Genomic DNA, 22,531 nt, shown 5'->3' with positions numbered 1-22,531 from the left:
TGTTGTCTTAAGAGGCTGAGCTCATGTCTGTAACTGATGTCTCCAAGTAACAGCATAGAACTGGTGAAGAGATTTGTGGATTTCTTGAGGTAATTGTGCAGGGAGAAGAAGAAAAGTCATTGATGGGGGTACTTTGCTGTGATTGGACAGATAAGAGTGGAAGCAAGCATGGTCAACACAGCCTAGCTAGGCAGTGAAAAAGATTGGTGGGGTTCACTGTTAAAAGCTGCAGAGAGGTTGAGACAGATAATGCATCATGGTCGTAGTTACAGAGAATCCTGTTGTGACTTTGGGTCAAGCTGTTCAGTGCTGGGAGTGATAGACAAGCATTTGAAGAGAGAAAAATCTCTTTGAGAGAGAGATCAACACTGATTTTGAGAAACAGTGTCATATTCAAGAACTTTGGCAAAGAAAAGGTTTGCAAAAACAGGGAATGTGGTGGATTCTTTTGACAAAGTTGTTTTTCTGGTAATGGATGACAGTTTTGAAGAAGAGACGTACAGCTGAGAATAGGAGGCCATTTACTATGTTGTTTAATGTGAGTGAGGGTTCAGGAACGGAAGTTTTGTGGTTAGTAGTTTAGTGGACAAAGCATAAATGTGCTGAGGTAAACCTGGTGAATGAGACAAATTCAGATAGGACATGGCAGTAGATGTGTGAAGGAACATGAGAAATAGAGATTTAGAATGAGGGAAAGGAACTGAGGTTTGTTTTGGGCAAGGGAAAGTGGGAAGAAGCCTTGACAGATGAGCAAGGCAGTCTTACCTTTGTGACGCAAAGTCCACATGTTAGCACTTGTTAGAGCAGATGGTTGAAGGGCAGAGAAAAGGTGTTTAAAACGTTAAGATGACAAGTACGATGATTCCCACAGCTACCTCAACTGCACTTCCTCGCATCTTGATTCTTGGAATGACTCCATTCCATTCTCCCACACAATTGCAGAGGGTGTAACACATGACCCTTTACCCCTTTTCTCTTTGCCATCCAAGGCCCCAAACGTCCTATCCAAGTGAACCAATGATTTATTTGCATTTCTTTCAATTTAGTCTACAGTATTTGCTGTTCACAACTTGGCCTCTATGTTGGGGCGACAAAGAGCAGACAGGGTGACTGCTTTGCAAAACACCTTTACTCCATCTGCAAGCATGACCCTGATCTTCCAGCCACTTGCCATTTCAACTCACCATCTTGCTCTCATGCTTGCATTTCTGTCCTTGCCATACTGCAATGTTTGAATGAAGCCCAATGCAAGCTGGAGAAATAGCAACTTATTGTCCTATAAGACATGTTAGTGTTCTGGACTTGATCCGGTCCAACAACTTCAGAACGTGGGCTTTGTTCTCCATTTTGAATCCTTCCACGCTACCCCACAACTTGTTCTCGTGTTTTTGCTTTCAGACAATGCTGACCTTTTCTCCGCTGTTAACGCATTACCTGTTTGCTTGCAGACAGTGCTATTAACATCTACTTTGGACCAACCAAAGATTATATTATTTGGTCTTGAAGCATTACCTCTGTTTCTCTCTCCACAGATGCTGCCAAACCTGCTGAGTTTTTCCTGCATTTTCAGTTTTTATTTCAGAGTTCTAGCAGTATTTTGCTTTTGTTATTATATTTAATGAGGTGATTGTTTGTGGAATACAAAACCATCCGATCCTGGGACAGCATTGGCAGAGAAGTCTCAAGTTCATTCGAACTTCACATGTTTCAGCCACATTTGGCAATAGATGCTAAAGTCATTTGTGCCAATCTGCTTTGGCCTTTGTCTGGAACAGCACAAAGTGCTTGAAGCTCTTGAGAAGGTATCAGAAGGGTGAGGAATGACCAAGGGACGACTTGGGAACAAATGCCATGCTACTAGTGTGGCAGTTGGCGTTAAGGATTGTTGGGTGGGACTGTCTCATTTTGCCCTGTTTTGGATATATTTTGGTAATTGGTGTGATATATCTGAATATAATTGAAGTGACAGATGCCCTGGCAACTAGAAATGCGGCATTGCCTAATTTTTTTTCTATTGAAGTGACTAATATGTTTGCAATTAAAGTAGAAGTCATATAAAGGACAATTGCAGTACAATATTACTCATTTACAGGGAAAATGCATAGCCAGTGATCCTGCCCTCTTGAATGTAGAGTGGTAATTTGATCACTGTTCATAAGGACCAGAATGTTATATAGTCTACTCTTATTAATTTTGAGTTGCTTAATTTAAATATCTAGATAATATGATTTACTTGCGTTTCTTTCAATTTAGTCTGCTGTATTAGACTAATTTGATTAAATTGTAATAATAGACCTGCTTATATAGTTCAGGAGTTGAGGCTCATCAATGTACTCAAGATCCGGTCTTGTTCTTTGGATCTACATACTTATCTTAATTTCCCTGCAATAGTGCAAGCTGGCATTTATTATTCGCCTGGTATTGGAGAATCCAGACTTTTTTTAACCTTGGATTTCGACACCCCTGCCAGAAGCATGGTTTTAGGAAGCAAAATGCCATATTTTGTGTTGCAGCATGATACAGGTCAAATATACAAGGCACTGCCTGAAATTTGTACAAGGAACAATGTGTATTAAGCAGCAAAGTTTAAGTTTAAAAGTTTATTATTTTTGCCACAAGTAAGACTTACATTAACACTGCAATGAGGTAACTGTGAAATTCCTCTAATCCTCACACTCCACCACCTGTTCAGGTCAATGCACCTAACCGACAGGTCTTTCAGACTGTGGGAGGAAACCGGAGCACCTGGAGGAAACCCACGCAGACATGGAATGTGCAGACTCCAAACAGACAGTGACCCGTGGCTGGAATTGAACCCGGGTTTCTGGCACTTTGAGGCAGCAGTGCTAACAAATGTGCCACTGTGCTACCCCAAATTAAGGATTAATTTGGACAGCAACCTCCGCTGCTACCACATCGCAGTTAAATGCATTTATCAAGAAGTTGTTTGCCATTCAGTTGAAGGTGAATTTTTAATGGCGTGCTAAGGCTTATTTGTTGCCAAATAATCTCTCTGGCCAGGATAATTTAATTTCATAAGTGTGAAGTCCAGTTCTTCAGATTGTAATTATTGTTGGGGAATTTTCCAAAAATACTTACTTTTCATCTCTATTTTCATAAAATTTCTTATGGTCTTTCACCATCCTGTTTTTCTTTGCCTTTGCATTTTGCTTTCTGTATTTTATTTTATGCTGAATTAAATATTCCCGCATCCCTGGGTTTAGACAATGTGAGGAAAATCTTACTGTAAGTGACCGTGTGGATCTGGATGCAGATGGGAGGTGAAATCCCAGAAAGATGTCAGCACATTGACAAGCTGATTGCAAACACGGGCTTCTTCATTGAATTAAACTACCTGTGCTCAATCCCCTTGGGGGGATGTGGTGAGGAGGAGGGCAGGATCAATTTCTTTGGGAATCATTCATTTGCAAAAATTTGAACTTAGGATCCAGGTTTCCACATGCTTCCTGGAGTTCAGCAATGAAAACAAGGAGAGCATGTTTCACTTGAGGGAGGGTGAAGAGAGGAACATAGTACTCAGGAGCAGAAGTAGACCATTTGGCCTTTCAGATTGACCTGCCATTCGAAAAGATCTTGGCTGATCTGATTGTTGTTTCAACTCCAGTTTCCTGTCTGTCCCCCTATTCTGAGACTTCCTTGTCTATCAAAGTATCAGTCTAGCTCAGACTTGAATAAATTCAATGACCCAGACTCCATTAGTTTCAGAGGAATAGAATTCCACGGACTAATGATCAAATGTTATATTTCACTAACTTCCCCCCTCATTGTTCTAACCTCCAATGGATAAAAGCCCAGCCTGTTCAAACTTTCTTCATAATGTAAGTCCGTCATCCCACGATTGAGTCAAATGAACTTTCTCCAAACTGCTTTGCACACAATGATACCATTTTTCAAATAAAGAGACTTATTTGGCATGATTTGGACAGGCTGAATGTGTGGGCACATGCATGGCAGATACAGTTTAATGTGGATAAATGAGGGGCTGTTCACTTTGGTAGCAATAATAAGACGACAGATTATCACTTGAATGGGTGTAAATTGAGAGAGCTGGATACTCAGTGAGACCTTGGTATCCTCATGCATCAGTTGCTGAAAGTCAGCACGCAGGTACAGTCGGCAGAAAAGAAGGCAAATCGTATGTTGGTCTTGATTTGGTGAGATTTGAGTATAGAGAGAGGAATGTTTTGCTACAATTATGTAGGGCTTGGTGAGGCCACACTGGGAGTATTGTGTGCAGTTTTGGTGGTGTTATCAGAAGAAAAATGTCCTTGCTGTAGAGGATTTACTAGGCTGTTTCCTGGAATGGCAGGTCTGTCATATGAGGAGAGATTAAGTCAGTTAGGATTAAAATAACTGAAGTTTGGAAGAGTAAGAGGGGATCTCATTCAAACTTATAAAATTCTAACAGGGTCAGACAGGGTAAATTCAGAAAGAATGTTCCCGATGGTGGGGAAGTCCGGAACTAGGGGGTCATAGTTTGAGGATAAGGGGTAAACCTTTTTGAGCTGAGGTGAGGAGAAAATTCTCCACCCAGAGGGTGGTGAATGTGCGCAACTCACTACCACAGAAAATGGTTGAGGCAAATGTTATCGATATATTAATGAGGGAGACGGTGATAAAGCGTTCTACAAATGGAATTATATGAGAAAAGATTGATGCTCATGGGGAGCAAAAACGCCAACACGGATTGCTTATATACTGGTAATTACTCCAGATCTGAGAATAGTTTAATGCTGATGTATTACAACTGTGGGCCCATAGTCAATCTTCAACAGTAGGATATTTGATCAAGGTAATATTTGTTTATTTTAATCTGCAAGTTGGAGTTATAAAAATCTTGATGTGATTTGATTAGCTGTGGTCCAGACATGCAGCAATTCTGAGCCAATTAATGGTAATATTGCATCTTTCCTGTGTATTGTGCCTGAAAAACTAAGGGTGCAAAGAATGTTTTTGTTATGAAGGATGACTATAAAAAGCAGCAGATTGATGTAAAATTATGTTGAATGATGTAAGATGCGATCGATTAAACTCTCTAACCCACAAGTTTTGAAAAACGGATGAAGATAGATTCTACCCCACCCCCAGTTGCGTCCAGAAGTTTCCAGTGATGAAACACTGGGCCAAGTCTCCGAGACTTAGCGAAACACAGCCTAACACCAACTGAAGCAGCCTCCCATGATCTCAGCAAGATGATTTAAATGACTCTGGCTCTCAGAACCCTGCTGGGTTTTAAGACATGTTTTGTGAATGGGTGAACTTCCTGTGCCATACTCTGGCTGGGCAAAAAGAATGCTGTTTCCAAACTGACACTCATCTAACCTTAATCATAAAGGCTTAATTTTGGCTTCTTTCTCTTTATCCATTAGATTTCAAAGATATGTTTATTGCTTAACCAGTTTCCCTGTATTATTGTCGTCTGTGAAAACTATTTTTTTTAATTTAATTTCAGTTTTTCAATCTTACCTTGTTGAGGGATGCTAACAGAGATTCTCTTGCGATTTAATTGCATGAAAGTATTTACTTTCATTAACGGGCTATTTTCATATTTATCCCTTGAAATAAATTAAGCAACTCAACGTCCATCAGAATTAGCCTGGTGCATTTGTGTCTGAAACTACCTTTTAAACATGGAATCCCTGTAATTTAGATTTTATCTGGATTTGAATTTCCTTCATTCTCAGTTTAAATGATTTTACTTTCATGCCTAAAGACAATGACTCAAACTGAAGCAAAATTCCAGTGCCTTGCAGTTCCTTCAATCAAATGAACATCCTTACCATTTGAGCTCAGAGACTCTCAGCAGGCTGGCTTAATCACACACAGTGCATTTTCAAATAATTAGGAAACAAAGTGGAAATTTGGCTTCTATTCTAGCCCAGAGATACATACCAATTGTAATTCTCCTTGTTGCTCCAGCTATCTCTGTTAGGGATGATACTTGGCTGAAGAAACCTTACTTTTTTTAAAAAAAGGTGCAGCTACCTTTTATCATCCTGCCAAAAAAAAAAATCCATCTGATCTTTGTTCCAGCCACTTGCTGAACATTTTGCCCCTTCCTCAATTCGCTGAATCATTTTGGCTCCAGGTGATTGGCACAGTTCCTGTATAATTGAAAGCCATACCATTTTAAATGGGATGCATTTTGCCAATCGGCTGATTCTACCAGTCCATAAAAAAATTGAAGATGGCATTAAGGACTTGACTGTATCGGAGAGTATATGCTTGTTCTTTGTGTAGATTTACCGGGGTGTGAAAGCTAGACAATTTAATTGCACTTGTCAAATTATTAATCCTGTGCAATGTGTAGAAATGTTGTGAACATCTACAGATTGGGTCATAAGTAAAGCTTGTAATGTAAAATGTGACTGCATTATTTATGATCTTTGATTCCTCATTGGACAACATGAGTTAACTTGGAATCTTATCACCCATATGTCAATATTGTATAAGGAATTTTTAAGTAGAATGCTTTCTTGAAAACTCCTGCAGATAAGAACAATTGGGTAAATCTATTTAAATATTTTACTTGTGAATAAATACAGCACCATCGAAGGCTAACTTTTTATTTTTCATGGGATGTGGGTGTTTCTGGCTCAGCCAGCATTTTTATTGCTGATCCCTAATTGCCCTTCAGAAGATGGTGGTGAGATGCCTTTATGAACCCTGCAATCCATGTGGTGCATAATGCTGTTTGAGAGGGAGTTCCAGGATTTTGACCCAACAACAGGGAAGAAATGACTAAATTGTTCCAAGTCAGCATGGTGTGTGACTTGAAGGGGAACTGGTCGATGTCCCTATGTATTTGCTTTGCTTTGCTTGGCCAAGGCAAAACAAAGTTACCTTTAACAACAGCAGTTTTGTGATAAGCAAACAGTGCATGTTTGGTCTATAAAGCACTTGATTTGTTGTGCAATTTTACTTTTTGCTACTGGAATGATCGAATATAGATGATGTGACAATTCCACTTGATTTAAAAGATTGCTGCAATTGAACACTGATGTCATATCTGTAGTAGTTTTTCATAAATTTGAATCATTACCCAGGTCTAATGTTTAGGCCTTACCTACTGGAAGAAACTTTTGAAAGAAACTTTAAACATGATCTGGCACAGATATCAAAGGAATATATGGTTACTTGGAAGGGAATGAGAAAATACATTAAAATGTTGAAATAGAAGTAAGTTACTGTGGATGTTGGAATCTGAAATAAGCTGTACCCAAAGGTCATTGATACTTGAAATGTTAGGTTTGTTTTCTCCCATAGATGCTGTCAGACCTGCTGAGGTTTTCCAGCATTTTCTGTTTTTGTATTTAAACTTTGAACTTTGTTTTAAAACTTATTGCAGAGTAGTTTTGGTAACTAGTATTTATTATAATTCTGGAAAGTACTATATATCTCTGATCATTCGACTATGTCAATTTACTTTTGGAACCTGTTGTCAGATTTATTCTGTTTGAATTTTGGTTTGTATTCAGAGAAATTGGATATGTTTGTTTCTAACTGCTTAAACATTAACCCTTCCCAAAATAACAATTTTGTAGGCTGATTTATTAAACTGTGCAAATGCATTTTAAGGGATATCCTGCCTCAGTGACAGCAGCTATTAAATCACCAAAAAGTTAACATGAATTAAAAAAAACATACTTTAGAAAAAGCGTAAACCATGTGAATGCCTGAGCTGTGTTGCAAAGCTTTAGAATTAATCATACAAATTAGAAACCTTATGTGAATGTTGGCAGCCTGGCCATGTCGCTAGGGGAAATTGTGTAATGGCTGTTTTTGGCCATTTTGAATGGAACAGTCGCCATATTTTCTTCATTGCAAGATTGTGTGTGGTGTAAAAAGCGATGACTACAGCTAGGAAACATTTATTTGACAAACACCATGTGTATTCGACAAGTACGTTCCTGGCACTACCTGTGGGCCCCTAATAGTGAAACTGTTCATTCCGGTCCATACGGAGCACTTCATTTCAATGTTGTTTTTCACAAGGAATAATGCTTTCTTATTTTCAACATTAAATATCGGTCTGTGGATTTCTTCATGCAACCGCTTTTAAATGAAAAGGAATTGTCCCTTTATCTTCACTCCCAAGCAGAGTTAGATGCCAACCTGAAATTAGTCATTTTGAAAAGTACAGAAGTAGAGGGAAGTGCTTCCCATGAGTGAGTAAGGAAATCTTGAAGTTTTGAATCAACATGAGCTGTTCTTTGGGACTTCCTTATAGACATTCCTAGAGCACCAGCAATTTCGGTGGTCTAAAAATTTCAATTGTTTTGGAAGTTTGCCAAGACTAGAGACTTCACATACTTAAATACCCAGTAGCAGTGTAATACTGTACTTAGACTGGAGATCCACTTCCTGAAGCAGTATCTAATATTGACTGCTATTTAATGTTACTGGTATGCCATTTATGTTACAGGCAGCTCTTACAACTTAAAACAACTGTCTGCCTATCTGTGTCTCTCTCAATCTCTGGCATTTTTGTTAGCCTCTAATGTTGTTCAGTTATTGGAAACAAGAGCGTAAACCATCTCTGAAAGCAAATTTCTGCAGCTCCTGGAAATCAGGAATAAGAACAGAAAATGCTAAAAATGCTCAGCAGGCCAGGCAGCGTTTGAGGGGAGAGAAAATTAATATTTCAGTTTGGTGATCCATTGTCAGAACAGCAGCTTTGATGTAGTTGGTGGCAGGAGATCATGCGTTTGCCTTTCTGATTGAGGAACTCAAAAAGGAAAATAAATAGGAAATAGAGCAGATAAATAATACCCCTCAGTTCATCATTCAGAATGTTCTTAAAATTAAGTGTCTAAAGTGGATGTAATCCTCAGAATACAATATTTCAGAACTTTTTGTCCTTTCAACAAATGCAGAAACCTTTTTAGGCGTGATTTTAAATCACGTCCTTTGGCCTTGTTTTGCTATTTTACATTTATATTGGCTGCAGGGAGATGTGTATCTGTACTAATCTAATCACTTGCTTATTATGCGGTGGACTAAACATCACTGGAGCAGCATGAAAATAATCTCGTGCATTTACCTGTGCGTGTTTTGCTTAAGAGTTGCTGTTTGTGGCTTGCTGTTGTGAAAGGTTAAGGCAGTTTTGGAGGAGGCTGCGGCATCAACTCATTTGTCTGCTTTCCTCTCTGTGTTGTACCTAACGTTAAAAGTAAAGTCACTGTAGTCCCAGATGATTATTGGCTGCTTTTGTTGGGGGAGGGGGGGTGCGGGAGTGTGCCTGGTGGTGATATTAACTGGTGAATGACCACACCTCAGGCAAAGCGGACCATCATGAGTAACCTCAACCTGTCGCTGTTGGCATCACTCTATCACAAATCAACCATTTAGCAGAGTGAGCTGAGTGAATTTGGGCTGTCGTCAGAAGCAGTACTGCAACAGTATTAATCTGTGCAGTTGACCAGTGACCTCATGGATTAAAACACACTTCAGTGTATGTGCTAAAAGGATGCAGACCAAGAGTTGCCAGGTTTGATTCCTGATTTGTGTTAAGTTGTTTGATCTTGTATTATCTTCTTTGGACCAATGTGGAAGTCCTACAGGTAGGATTAGCTTTCCGAGCTAAAGAGGGAGGAAAAATATTAGGGTTGCAGCTCCTGATCGTTGCTATTGATTGCTCCTGTTAAGAGCATGTGTCTGAATATCTCTGCCTTGCTGAGATGCCTGGTCAGCTGAATTATTTGCCTTTATAGGTGCAGGAACTGCCTGTGTAATGGTAGCCGAGCAGCTGTCATCACCTTCAGTATGGAGAAAGGAGAAAACTGGCAGAAGGGAAAGAAAATGTGAAAAATAGTATATTCATTGTGTTGTGTGCTACCAATGTCACTTTTTGTCAGGGTACACTTTCCTATCACTTCATATTTAACGCTGACATTTGCACTAGTAGTGAACTGAGAAAAACATGTCCTTGTATGTTAGATCTGTTCTCTTTTCACAGATACTGTCAGACCTGCTGAGATTTTCCAGTATTTTCTGTTTTTATTGTGTACTGTTTGTGTTCTGAGGCAATAATTTGCAGCATGGATTTGTGCAGAGATAGAAGATAATAAAATTTCCCTTGACTCTAAAGTGCTCTTACATGTGGACTTGTCTTTAGAAAGGCTACCTATTATCTGATGATAAAGAATATTATTACACTATCTTGCATTTGTTTTCCATTGGAATGAAACTGTATGGTTTCATGTTTTTGCATATTAATTCACATACAACTCATTTTAGAGTCAGAACAGTTGCGTTTGAAACCATTTAATACAAATTGTTATGGCTGAAATGCCAGGTGAATTGTGGGATGTTTTAGGTACTTCACGATAAATGAGAACATTGGGAAAAACTTGCCATACCCTAACTGAGCTGTTCCTGTACAGCTACTACACTAGTATCTGTCTGACAATATGGAAATAAGCCCAGTTATGTCCTGCACGCAGAAAGCAGGATAAATACAGCCATGCCAATTCCCACCCTATCAGCCTACTGTTCATTATCAGTAAAGTGATCTAAGGGATCACCAACAGTGCTATGAAGCACTTGCTTATTAATCTCCTCACTGATGCTCAGTTTGGTTTCCACAGCATTGCTCAGCTCTTGACCTCATTAAAGCCTTTGTTCAAACAAGGACAAATGAGCTGAACTCCTGAGGTGAGATGAGAGTAACTGCCCTTGACATCAAGGCAGCGTTTGACCTCATATGGCATCATAGAGTGTGAGCAAAACTAGGGTCAATGGGAATCGAGGGGGGGAATATTCTGCTGGTTAGAATCATACCTGGCACAAAGGAACATGTTTGTGGAAGTTGGAGATCAATCATCTCTGTTCCAAGGCATCATTTCTGGAGTTCCTCAGGGTCATGTCCTGGACTCGACCATCTTTAGCTGCTTCATCAATGACCTTCCATCCATCCATTATGAATCATGGAATCCCTATAGTGTAGAAGGAGTCTGTTCAGACTTCAAATCTACAACGACTTCCCTATCCTTTTGACCCCATACAATTAGTATGGCTAGTCCACCTAACATGTACATCTTTAGACTGTGGGAGGAAACCAGAGCACCAGAGGAAACCCACACTGCAAGCTTTGCACAGATAGTGGTGATCCGAGGCTGGAATTGAGCCAGGTCCCTAACGCTGTGAGGCAGCAGTGCTAACCACTGTCATAAGTGGGGATATTTGCTGATGATTACACAAAATTCAGCACCATTTGTGACTCCTCAGATGCTGAAGCAGCCCATGTTCAAATACGACAAGACCTGAACCATATCCAGGCTTAGACTGATGAACGACAAGTAACATTCACACCCTAAAGATGCCTGGCAATGACCATCTCCAAAGAAAGAGGTTTTAACCATCTCTACCATTGCTGAATCTCCTACTAGCAACATATTTGGGGTTACCATTTACCAGAAACTGAACTGGACTAGACATATAAATACTGTGGCTACAAGAGCAGTGATGTGGAAATGCTGGCGTTGGACTGGGATAAGCACAGTAAGAAGTCTCTCAACACCAGGTTAAAGTTCAACAGGTTTATTTGGCAGCACAAGCTTTTGGAGTCTCAGGCTCTTTCACTCACCTGAAGAAGGAGTGAGACTCCCAAAGCTTGTGCTACCAAGTAAATCTGTTGAACTTTAACCTGGTGTTGTGAGACTTCTTACTGTATGAGAACAGGTCAGAGCTAGAAATCCTCCAGACTAATTCCCCTCCTGACTTCCCAAAGCCTATCCACCATCTACAAGGCATAAGTCAGGAGTGTGATGGAATGCTTTCCACTTGCCTAAATGGACTGGAGAGGCAAGCTCCAACAACACTGATTAAACTTGAAACCATCTAGCACAAAGCAGCCAAATTGATTAGCACTCTTTCCACAAACATTTGCTGTTTTCACTACAAGCGCACAGTGGCAACAGTGTGCAGCATCTACAAGATGCGTTGCAGGAATTCATCAGGCTCTTTCGGCAGCACCTTCCAAATCCACAATTGCTACCATCTAGAAGGATAGGACAGCAGTCTGATGGGAACATCTCCTCTTGAAAGTTCCCTTCTAAACTAGTCACTATTCTGATTTAGAAATATATCCCATTTCCCATGCCACTGGGGCAAAATCCTTGAATTCTCTCCCTAACAGCACAGTGGTTGTACCTGCACCACATGGACTACAGGAGTTCAAGAAGGCAACTTACCATCACCTTCTCACAGGTAGTTAGGGATAGGCAATAAATGCTGGCCTAACTGGCAGTAAGTCTGATTTTCCTTGCATCATAATGCAAATATTCCATGCAAACAGGTGATGGATTATTGGCTCTAATGATGACCAATTCAATCTTTGTGTCACAAAAAATGTACAATTGGAGAAACTACAGCACCTACCTTTGATATTAGAAAAATATTAATAAGAACCTTTAGAAAGCCATAAATAATAGTTTGAACTTAAATTTTAAGATTAGTCACTGAGCCAATATGGTTGATTAACCCCTGTGAATATACATAAAGGAGTAATCTAATTAGATAGGAGATAACATATCCATGGGAAAGTTTTAGTGTTAGCATCTCCAAGATCGCAATAAACTACAAAAGGTCATGAATGAAGCCGAGTCCATCATGCAAACCAGCCTTGCATCCGTTGACTCTGTCTACACTTCTCATTGCCTCGGCAAACCAACAGCATAATTAAGGACTCCACACACCGCGGACATTCTCTCTTCTACCACCTTCGAACGGGGAAAAAAATACCAAAGTCAGAGGACACGTACCAACCGACTCAAGAACGGCTTCATCCCTGCTGCCATCAGAGTTTTGAATGGACCTACCTCGCATTAAGTTGATCTTTCTCTACACCCTAGCTATGACTGTAACACTACATTTTACACCATCCCCTTTCCTTCCCTATGTACAGTATGCAAGAAACAATACTTTTCACTGTATACTAATACGTGTGATAATCAAATCAAGTTCACTAATTCACATCATATACATATGGGCCCATGACATCAGGTTCCGGAGAGGTTGGGGGGGAGGGTGGGGTGGGTGGTGGAAGGGGGAAGGTGTACCCCAATAATGCATTGGGAATGCCTGTTGGAAGTTCCCATATAAGGATTTACCTGGTAATTGTCCAGAAGTGTTAACTACCTCCGGACAACTGTGCCAGGCTGGGGACAATCCAACAAAAGTGATTGGAATTGCTAACTTCGGATGATTCTGCCAACTTTACCCTGGTAGTTACTCTGAAAGGAAGAAAACGCTTTTCTAACTAACACCCAGACCCAACCTCTCATGGGCCACCCTGTGTACACACAACACCATTCCTCTCCCCCCATTAGTCCTGGGCTCACCCACAAGAGGGAAACATCATTTCTGCGTTCACCTTGTCAATACCATTCACAATCTTATCAACTTGAATCAAGTCACCTCTCACTCTTCTACAATCCAGTGGAAAGAAACTTAGACTGTCTAACCTTTCATTGAGCAATGTTCTCAAGCATTTTTGATTTTCTGCAGTGTTAAATTCATCACATTTATCCTAACTCATTTCATACAGCTGCTTATTTTGTCATGTATTTAGATATATTTCTATATGTATGCCTGTATGTTCTTTGCATCACTTTTTAAAAATGTGGCTACATGCCAACTTCCTAAACTGCCAACAGTTGTAAAAACCAGAGTGCCAAAAAATGTTCACAATTCAAGGTCAGACTTGTCCTAAAATACATCAGTTGTAAATGTACACAATTAGTCCTGCAATTCTCAGGGGTGGGGTGTGAATCCATCCATGTACTTGCTTGTGAATCCGATTTTTTTTTAAATGTAAAATTTAGAATGGATTCTTTTAAATGATTTTCTATACTTCATGTTTTGATACATTTTTACCGTTGGAAATATGATATTTGGGTTTTGAACACATCAATCAGACCCAAAAAAATCACTACTTTAGAAGCAACTTCCACAGCCATTCTCCAGACTTCCTGATCTTCCTGTTATGATCTTGTTGAGAGATTCTGCACCCAATTCAACTTCCCAGCCCGTTTGCTGATATGTTTTCTTGATTACAAACCCTTTATTTTCCAACTTCCACTGAGCCTGACTTCCTATTCTTCCAACACCCCAGAACTGCTCCTCAAATCTGTGTTCAGTACCTATTGTGTTTCTTGTACAGCTCCATCATTCGAGCAGGCAGTTTTCTTCCCTGCCCAAGCTTGCTGTCTTTCCTCATTCCCTTTTCTGTTAATAGTTCCTCACCACTGTTTCCAGTCTCTCTCTGTTGTTTCTCTCCACTTTCCCATTCTCCTTCATTTCTTGTTTCCTTCTCCACTATCCTTTCCCCCTCCATCTTCCCTCCCCCTCAACCCAACTCCGACCTGATTTAAGTCTAGTTCTCTTTAACTCGGAGCACTTCCTCTGCTTTTCACTTGAATTCTCCTGTACAGGACCTTGTTTCAATACTTTCTTTAATTCAGCTGTCTTCCTGTGACATACGTTTTGTCCCAAATCCTTAATTTCTTGGACCTTTTTTTGTTCTGTTAGGTCGTCTGCTTTCTGCAGCCCTGTGGTCCTGCCTGGCTTCTCTTGGGTCCAGTTTAAAAACTACCTCAAACGTTCTGTCTGTCCTAGGGCGGCTCTTGGTTGCTAACTGACACACTAGTTTTTCTTTACGCTCTGTTTTCTTTCACATTGTAAACCATCATTACCATACAAGCATCTAAACTAAACTTACATTTTTAACCCTTTAAAATACAGAAACCCAAAATTAAACATCCTTAAAGCCACATTGTATTTCTAGTAGCCACAAATATATATAAATTATTTAAAACCAGCTCTGTTTCCTGACATTAAATGTGTGTGGGCAGCATGGTGGCACAGTGGTTCACACTGGGGAGGCGAGGGATTGGGGAGTAATGTAACGTGACCAATTAAGAACAATGGGGCAGCAGTTAAAGTTATGAAAGAATCCCAGATTGCACTTTAAGTATTCTTCAGGATCTCTTATAACACAAATGTTGTGGCCAAAACCTCTTTGACACAGGGATATTGAATGGATCATACTCTTAAAGCAACCTGTGGGGTCTAAATTTGATAGCTGACAATTCAGAGGAAAAAGAAGCTTGCCAAAATACACATGTCTGTGCATTGTAAAAAGCAGCCACGAAGAAGAGTGATCTTTGACTGCTCAAATACTGTCTGCTAAAATAATATTGACTTGCAAGAAAACATGAGCCAACATGGAAGGCTGAGTCAATGCATAGGAAACCAATCATTTTGATCAGAAACAGAAGCTCCAAAGGCATTTGTGCTGAAGTTAACCAACAATCAGAAGTGATGTGGTGAATAAGCTAGAGCTGATAGGACACAGCATTAATCAGAGCTTCATCACCAGTATTATAAAGCGGAGGTTGATTCCTCCTCTCTCCTTCCTTCTTCCTTCCATCCCCCCCCCCCGAGAACTAACACCAAAACACCCAAAGAGGAGTACCTCACTTTATAATCTGTAGAAAGTGAGTGTGAAGTGGTGTAACCTGCTCTTCAGCAATCCCTAGGGGTTAAATACAAAATAAATCCCTGACACTCTCTCTAAAATCAACATGTAACAATTTATTTATTAATTTTAAATGATAAAAGTGAGCAAATTAAACTATTAACAAACCAAATAAATCCCTTCTATCTGTTCTCAAATCCAACAAGATTCTAATGGAATACAATAAATACAATTCCCATTCATTAACAAAAATAGAATTTATCTCACCCTCTAAATTGAAACAAGGTTTTGTGTCTTCTGGAATATTCTGGGCATTCTCTGTTGATTCTTCTGTATGGACCTTCTTTCTTCTTTGGTACCTTATCTAGATGGCACTTTCTCTAAAACATAGATGAAGCTATGAGAGCCAGTGATTCTCTCTCGAGAGCTAAAAGCACTAGCAGGTGGCAGTTGCTCTCTCTTTTTGTCCTACTGCCCCTTTCTTTTATATCTGTAATGACATATCAGTATTTTCCACAATAGGATTGATCCTGGGTTCGCCAAACTATCAGACTTAAGTGCCTAATTCAACTTGGCTAAATTCAAAAGCCTGGTGTCATTAGAAAACTCCTGCTTGGCCTTTCAATACTAATGTTTCAGTTTGGGCTGTCTGTACTTGTATTTTTGAAAAATCTCTATACACAGAAAAAGCATCACTTTTAAAAGGGACCATGCAATCTATAGCTCTCTACCCAACTTTGCAATACTAGTATTCAAGTAGTCCCTGACAAAGGGAGCTGCCACACTGGAAAGAAATATGGAAGCAAATCCAGATTGGATGACTCAGATGCTCCTCTTCCATCTAGATTATTCAGAATGAGGTGAGAACCAGCAGCTGGTGGCTGCATCTGAAAAAGATTAGCAAAAAGTTGCCAATTGAAATGATTTGTCTTCAAGTGCATTGGCAATTTACTAACCAGTGGAATGAAAATTCTATATCATGGAAGTAAATAGCTCCAAAAACATAATGCCAATTCTTAGGGCTCAGTTGCCAAAGCAGTGCCTCCTCCTCTCGTTTCTTTTTGCTCTCCCTTCTCCACCTCCTGATCTCTGGACACTATTCTTGCTGACCACCCAACTTCTCTTCTTGGCCCCAGTGTTGACTGACAAAGCAGGTCTCTTTTCTCTGATACTATCTGCCACCCTTGTAAATCTGCCATCATCACCTTGACGCTTCTGACCTTGTGAACCACAATTCTATCTCCAACTTCCTTTCCTCTCAATTGCTTGAAGATGTCCCCTCCCAGACCTGTACCCATTTTTCCCACAACTTCATATTTGATTCTTTCCAATCTAGCATCTGTCTCTGCCGCAGTATTGAAACAATACTTTATCCAGATCACAAGTAGCATTATTTCCTGTAACTGTGCTTCATTCTTTTTTTGTCCCACTGTCCTCCTGAACCTGTCTACTGTTTTTGACATGGTTTATCATATCATCCTCCTCCAACATGTTTCCTATGCTGTCCAGCTGAGTGAGACTAAGCTTCCTTGGTTCCACTCTTATCTATTTTGTCATATGCAGAATATCTCCTGCCGTGGCTTATCTTTTTGAGATGCTCCCACATTGTTATCTCTCAAAATCCCATACATATTTCATCCTCCACCCCATCCCTTCACTTTTTACCTATATAATGCTGATCACTAACATCATCTCAAAGATGCAGAGGTGAATTCTTCAACTTTACCCACAGCTATGATTCTCCAGTTCCACCTCAGTGAACGTGGATTTGCCTGAGCTCCAAGTTCTCCGTTTTCACTGGCAGCCGTGATGGGGCGTGAATAGCTGGAGAATTCCAGCCACAATGTCAGCTTGCATAGGTACACTGACCCAACTGCAACCTAGCCATCACCCCTCGAGCTCTCCACTGCCTTTAATTTGTTACGCTGTTGTTGGCTATCAATCTTAGATAAATGGAAATTTCCTCCCACTAGATATTGGGAAGACAGAAACCATTGTCATTAGCTCCTGCCACAATCGGTTTCCTTCTTACTAATTCCACCCTCAACCGTGGACTTTGCCTGAATTTATTATGAAGGATTTTCACATTCTATTATTAGGGTGGTAAAACTCTGATGCATCAGTGCACATTGATGGATTAGATTATATGGATTACATCGTAATGCTATATATAATGAGCTCAAATTGCACTTGGCCCAATCTGATTACTGACAAGACTGAAAAAGGTTATTCAGTCCCATTTTGATGCAGTTTTTCGAATGATAGAAGGGAAATAAAAATATCATCAAGAATAGCATGGACTAGTATTCAACAGGAGTACAGCATTGCAGTACCACCAAATTTGAGTGAATGTGGCATTGCTGCTAACTTCTGGCAACTTGAATAATCTCCATCCTTAATTTTCTTTCATTTATTGTTAGTTCAAGTCTAGATTTTGTAAACAATGTCACTTACAGTTTCCAAAAGCTGGTGTGGCACCTGGAAGTAGGAAGTGTTCAGTCTTCCAAATATGCTTCAATTTGAAGAGAACTTACTTTGTGCAGTGTATTTTAATGAAATGGAATGCACAGCATTAAAAGGGCAGGAGAAGAAGAATCACTAATAAATTTGAAAAGGGAATTGAATTCAGGAAAAATATTTTCAGAGCTATGGAGAAAGAATAGGGTGGTGGACTGATTGGATATGTCTTTCAAAGGGATAGCACGATCATAATGGGCCAATAGGTCATCTCCTGTGCTGTAAAACTCTATGACACTAATAGTTCATTTAACTCTTGAATTTGCTGGAACCACCGGGTATTTTGTGTCCCATTTTTCAAATTAATTATTAAAAATTGTTTGCTGCTACATTATCTTCAAGTTGGGCCATTTTCTTGCATAAAACAATTACAATTGAGATTTTTTCAGTGTGATACTGAACAGAAATGGATAGTTATTAATGAGTGCCACATGTACTCATTAACGAATGATTCCAAGCAGAACTTTATCATATCTTTTGCTTTTAGTTGTGATAGGGCTGGAATTCTGAACATTGTTGGGCAAAATATATATCAAATGATTGATTTAGTATGATTTGTACAATATAATGAATGTGAGCACCAGATGTTTATTTAAATGCTGAAGAATAAAGTTAACTTTAATGATATTCTACTAATTCTAAAAATTCACGATCCAGAAAAATAGTTTTATCAATGGAAGATCTGATATTTAAATGAATAGTACTATTATTTTATGGCTAATGATCGACTTTTCTCCCACCTCAAGGGAAAAACAGAAGGCTGAAGCTAAGGACAGGAAAGTTTTAGAGATTCTTCAAGTGAAAGATGACAAGTTACAAGAACTTGATCAGGTTAGAACACCAAAGTGTCTGTTCCATGTTTGAATACTTGAATGACTGCTAGCTGCACACCTGTACTTCAAAGAAATCTACTGATTGTCCATTGAATAGTGTGAAATGTTTTTGTTTCGAATGGTATATAGAGTTGATATTCTTGGATGTTTCACTCCGAAAAGTCTAAGTTTTTGGGCTATTAGCCTTGACAGCTATCTAGTAATTTGGACCCAAGCAGGTGGATGATAAGTACAGCAATTTTCATTTTCGGTCAGATAGTTATATTTTACTTACATTTACTGTGATAGAGTTTTATGCTAATAAAAAATGAAAATAACGGGTGTGAAATGTCGCTGGACGGTTGTTACTTTTCATATTTTGCATGATGTTAACCCAACATGTTGATAAACAAAATATTCCATCAATTGCTGTGTTTCTCAAATGTAGCTGAGCACGAGGCTTGATATCACCACAGCAAAGCATTGCCAGAGCTGCTTCATGAACTTGCATCCACATAGAATCTGTGTCAAATATATTGGGGCCTTGAAACACAGGTGCTTTGTGGCTGAACTGGGAGGCTCTTGTCTTTAATAAATATTGTTTCACTTGCTTTCTTTTTGAAGTTTTGTGTCCAAGATTATTTATCAATTCTGAATGAACAGTAATCACACTTTAGTCAATGATATTATGTCACAATTTTCTATTGTAATCAGTTAATTCTAGTCTTCCAATGTGTTTCCTACGTTCTGCACATGAACAAGCATATATTTTAACTCAAACTCCCTTGCTTTTTGCAAAATCTCTATTTCTTGTCTTCCTGCCTCACCTTCTCCCAAGTTATAGATTTGCAATTGCAGAATGCCACTGTTATTCTGACATGACTTTTGTTATTGCATCTGAGAATTTTTATTTAATTAGCTTTGTGTTGCTGTGCACACTAAATTTCAAACACTAAGCTTTTTTCCTGCAACTCTTAACTTTTTAATCCTCATCAACCAAGAAAACCCCACTGGGTTTATAAAATATTTCTTTTCTATCTCATTATCTGCATTTCAAAATCTTTGACTCACATCGTCGAATGGTATTAAACTCCCACTAGATTACCGTATAAAATTTGATCCAAATAGGGATAAAACCAGCATTTTCAAAACCTTTTTAAGTAATTCTCCCCCATGGCAATTAATTACATCTCTAAGCAGTACCTTTAAATCTTTTACAGGTGTTTTCAAAATCTCAAGAATACAATTGTGTTTTCCAAGTTACTTAACAGATCAAAGTAAAATGAAAATTATTGTTTGAAATGCATGCTGTACCTTTAACCCCATCTGAATTGAATTATATATAGTTTAATGTAATTTATTCCATCCTTCATGTAAAAGAAAGAATGGAATAAATTATATCAAAATATATAGAATATCAGGATGCTGAAATTTGAATGACATATTGATCACAATGAGAATGGATCTTCTAGTTGACTTGTAAATTTCAAAATTGCATCCCTGGCAGCTTGAAAGAATCTTGCTAAAACAGTGCTCTGTTCAACCTATTTTGCGGCATATTAGTTGCATAAACTGATGAGTGTAACTTTTGTATAAAGAAAGGCAAAAATTAATTTGGTGCAGAACCAAGCCACTCCAAATCATGTAGCCAAATCGACTATCATTTCAGCATCTTTAAAGCCATGGGGTATCATTTGGCTGTTTTAATCTTGAATATTTGGTTTTGTCATGTGAATGCTTGAACATCCCAATAGCACAATTGATTGATTCCACAGTGACCGACTCCTGCTCCGACCTAATTTGTATGTTCATATACAATAGAAGGTTATTGAGTGTTGTTCTGTTCTGTGATCACTTGCAGCATTTTTGTAATCAGTTATTTGGACAGTAACTACTTTCTAACTGGTCTCACTCCTTATAACTAGTATGATCTCAGCTTCGAGTTATGGTTTGATCATTTGTCACAGAGCCAGTTTTAATTTTATCTTTGTGATTCATTGCAATTTGGAACATTTAAAATGAATGTTAGAGATGGTGTGGTGTGCAAATTCCACATGGAGTGTCAAAGAGTCATAGAGGTTTACAGCATGGAAACAGGCCCTTTGCCTATGTGCCCCTTTTTTTTTGACCCCTAAGCTAGTCCCAGTTGCCCATGTTGACCCATATTCCTCTATACCCATTTTACCCATGTAACTGTCTAAACGCTTTTTAAAAGACAAAATTGTATTGCCTCTACTCCTACCTCTGGCAACTTGTTCCAGACATTCACCACCCTCTGTGAAAAAATTGCCCCTCTGGTCACTTGTATCTCTCCCCTCCCACCTTAAACCTATGCCCTCTAGTTTTAGACTCCCCTACCTCTGGCTACAGAATGCAGGTCAGCCCCAAGTCTTTGACTGCTGGTTGGTGGCACAGTAGTTATCTTGGGAAAAGATATTGACTATCTAGCTGATCTATGTCCCTCATTATTTTATAGGTCTCTATAAGATCACACCTAAGCCTCCTATGCTCCAGAGAAAAAAAGTCCCAGTTTATCCAGCCTCTCCTTATAACTCCATGGGTTTCTGTTCTAGATACCTCTTGCAGTGCAGCTGAGAATGGTGACTTACAATGCTGGGGAGTCTTCTGAATGAAGAATTTGAGGCAAAATCGCCTGAGGCTGTTTTTGGGCTGCCTCTGGTGCCTGGTTGCTATACAGCATTATCAGGAGCCTGGGAGCATGCTGTCAGTATAAGCTTGAAGTTGGAGATGGTGTGTGGTTCAAGCAGAGCAAGAATAAAAGAGGAGAGGAAATGTCGTAAAAAGAGGGAGATTTGCTCTGAAGGGAACAAAATAAATGCTTTTCCTTTAAACAGGTAGGCTGACTACCTTCACCTTGGTTGAATTTGATTGACAAGTGTGACCATTTTACCGAGGCCAGTCTTCTTCACTAATCTTTATTTTTTTAAATTTTATTTTAAAATTGAGGGTATTTCATAGAAACTTATAAAATTCTAACAGGGTTAGATAGGGTAGATTCAGAAAGAATGTTCTCGATGGTGGGGGAGTCCATAACTAGGAGTTATAATTCGAGGATAAGGGGTAAACTTTTTTGAACTGAGGAAAGATTTCTTCATCCAGGAGGTGGTGAATATGTGGAATTCACTACCACAAAAAGTAACTGAGGCCAAATATTGTCTGATTTCAATAGGAAATTAGATCTAGCTCTTGGGCTAAAGGGATTAAGGCACCTCAATGAACGAGCAGTACAAACTTTTAGGCTTGGCATGAAGAAGCAACGCACTGCCTCCACACAGACCAAGTTGGCATAATTTTTATTTTACTACAGGACTAGCTCTACATAACAAAAGGAATTTTTACTGATGGCTAGGTTGCAGTTGGGTCAGTGTACCTATGCAAGCTGACATTGTGGCTGGAATTCTCCAGCTATTCACACCCCATCACGGCTGCCAGTGAAAACGGAGAACTTGGAGCTCAGGCAAATCCACGTTCACTGAGGTGGAACTGGAGAATCATAGCTGTGGGTAAGGTTGAAGAATTCACCTCTGCATCTTTGAGATGATGTTAGTGATCAGCATTATACAGATAAAAAGTGAAGGGATGTGGTGGAGGATGAAATATGTATGGGATTTTGAGAGATAACAATGTGGGAGCATCTCAAAAAGATAAAAAATAAAATAAAATTAAACTTTATTTACAG

General features: G+C 39.2%; 1 protein-coding gene across 2 annotated transcripts in view; it reads left to right on the top strand.

Annotated features, from left to right (window-relative positions):
• The window catches only part of cntln (centlein, centrosomal protein), a 337,725-nt gene that overhangs the window by 21,977 nt on the left and 293,217 nt on the right, over positions 1 to 22,531 (top strand). For both annotated transcript variants that reach the window (XM_080188296.1, XM_080188295.1), the window contains exon 4: positions 18,766 to 18,850. In XM_080188296.1, coding sequence (XP_080044422.1) covers positions 18,766 to 18,850 — 85 coding nt within the window. The remainder of the gene's footprint in view (positions 1 to 18,765; positions 18,851 to 22,531) is intronic.

The sequence above is a fragment of the Carcharhinus amblyrhynchos genome, chromosome 5, assembly GCF_965287045.1.
Source record: "Carcharhinus amblyrhynchos chromosome 5, sCarAmb.v2.hapA, whole genome shotgun sequence".
In the NCBI taxonomy this organism is placed as follows: domain Eukaryota; kingdom Metazoa; phylum Chordata; class Chondrichthyes; order Carcharhiniformes; family Carcharhinidae; genus Carcharhinus; species Carcharhinus amblyrhynchos.
This window is presented reverse-complemented; position numbering and strand designations above follow the sequence as displayed.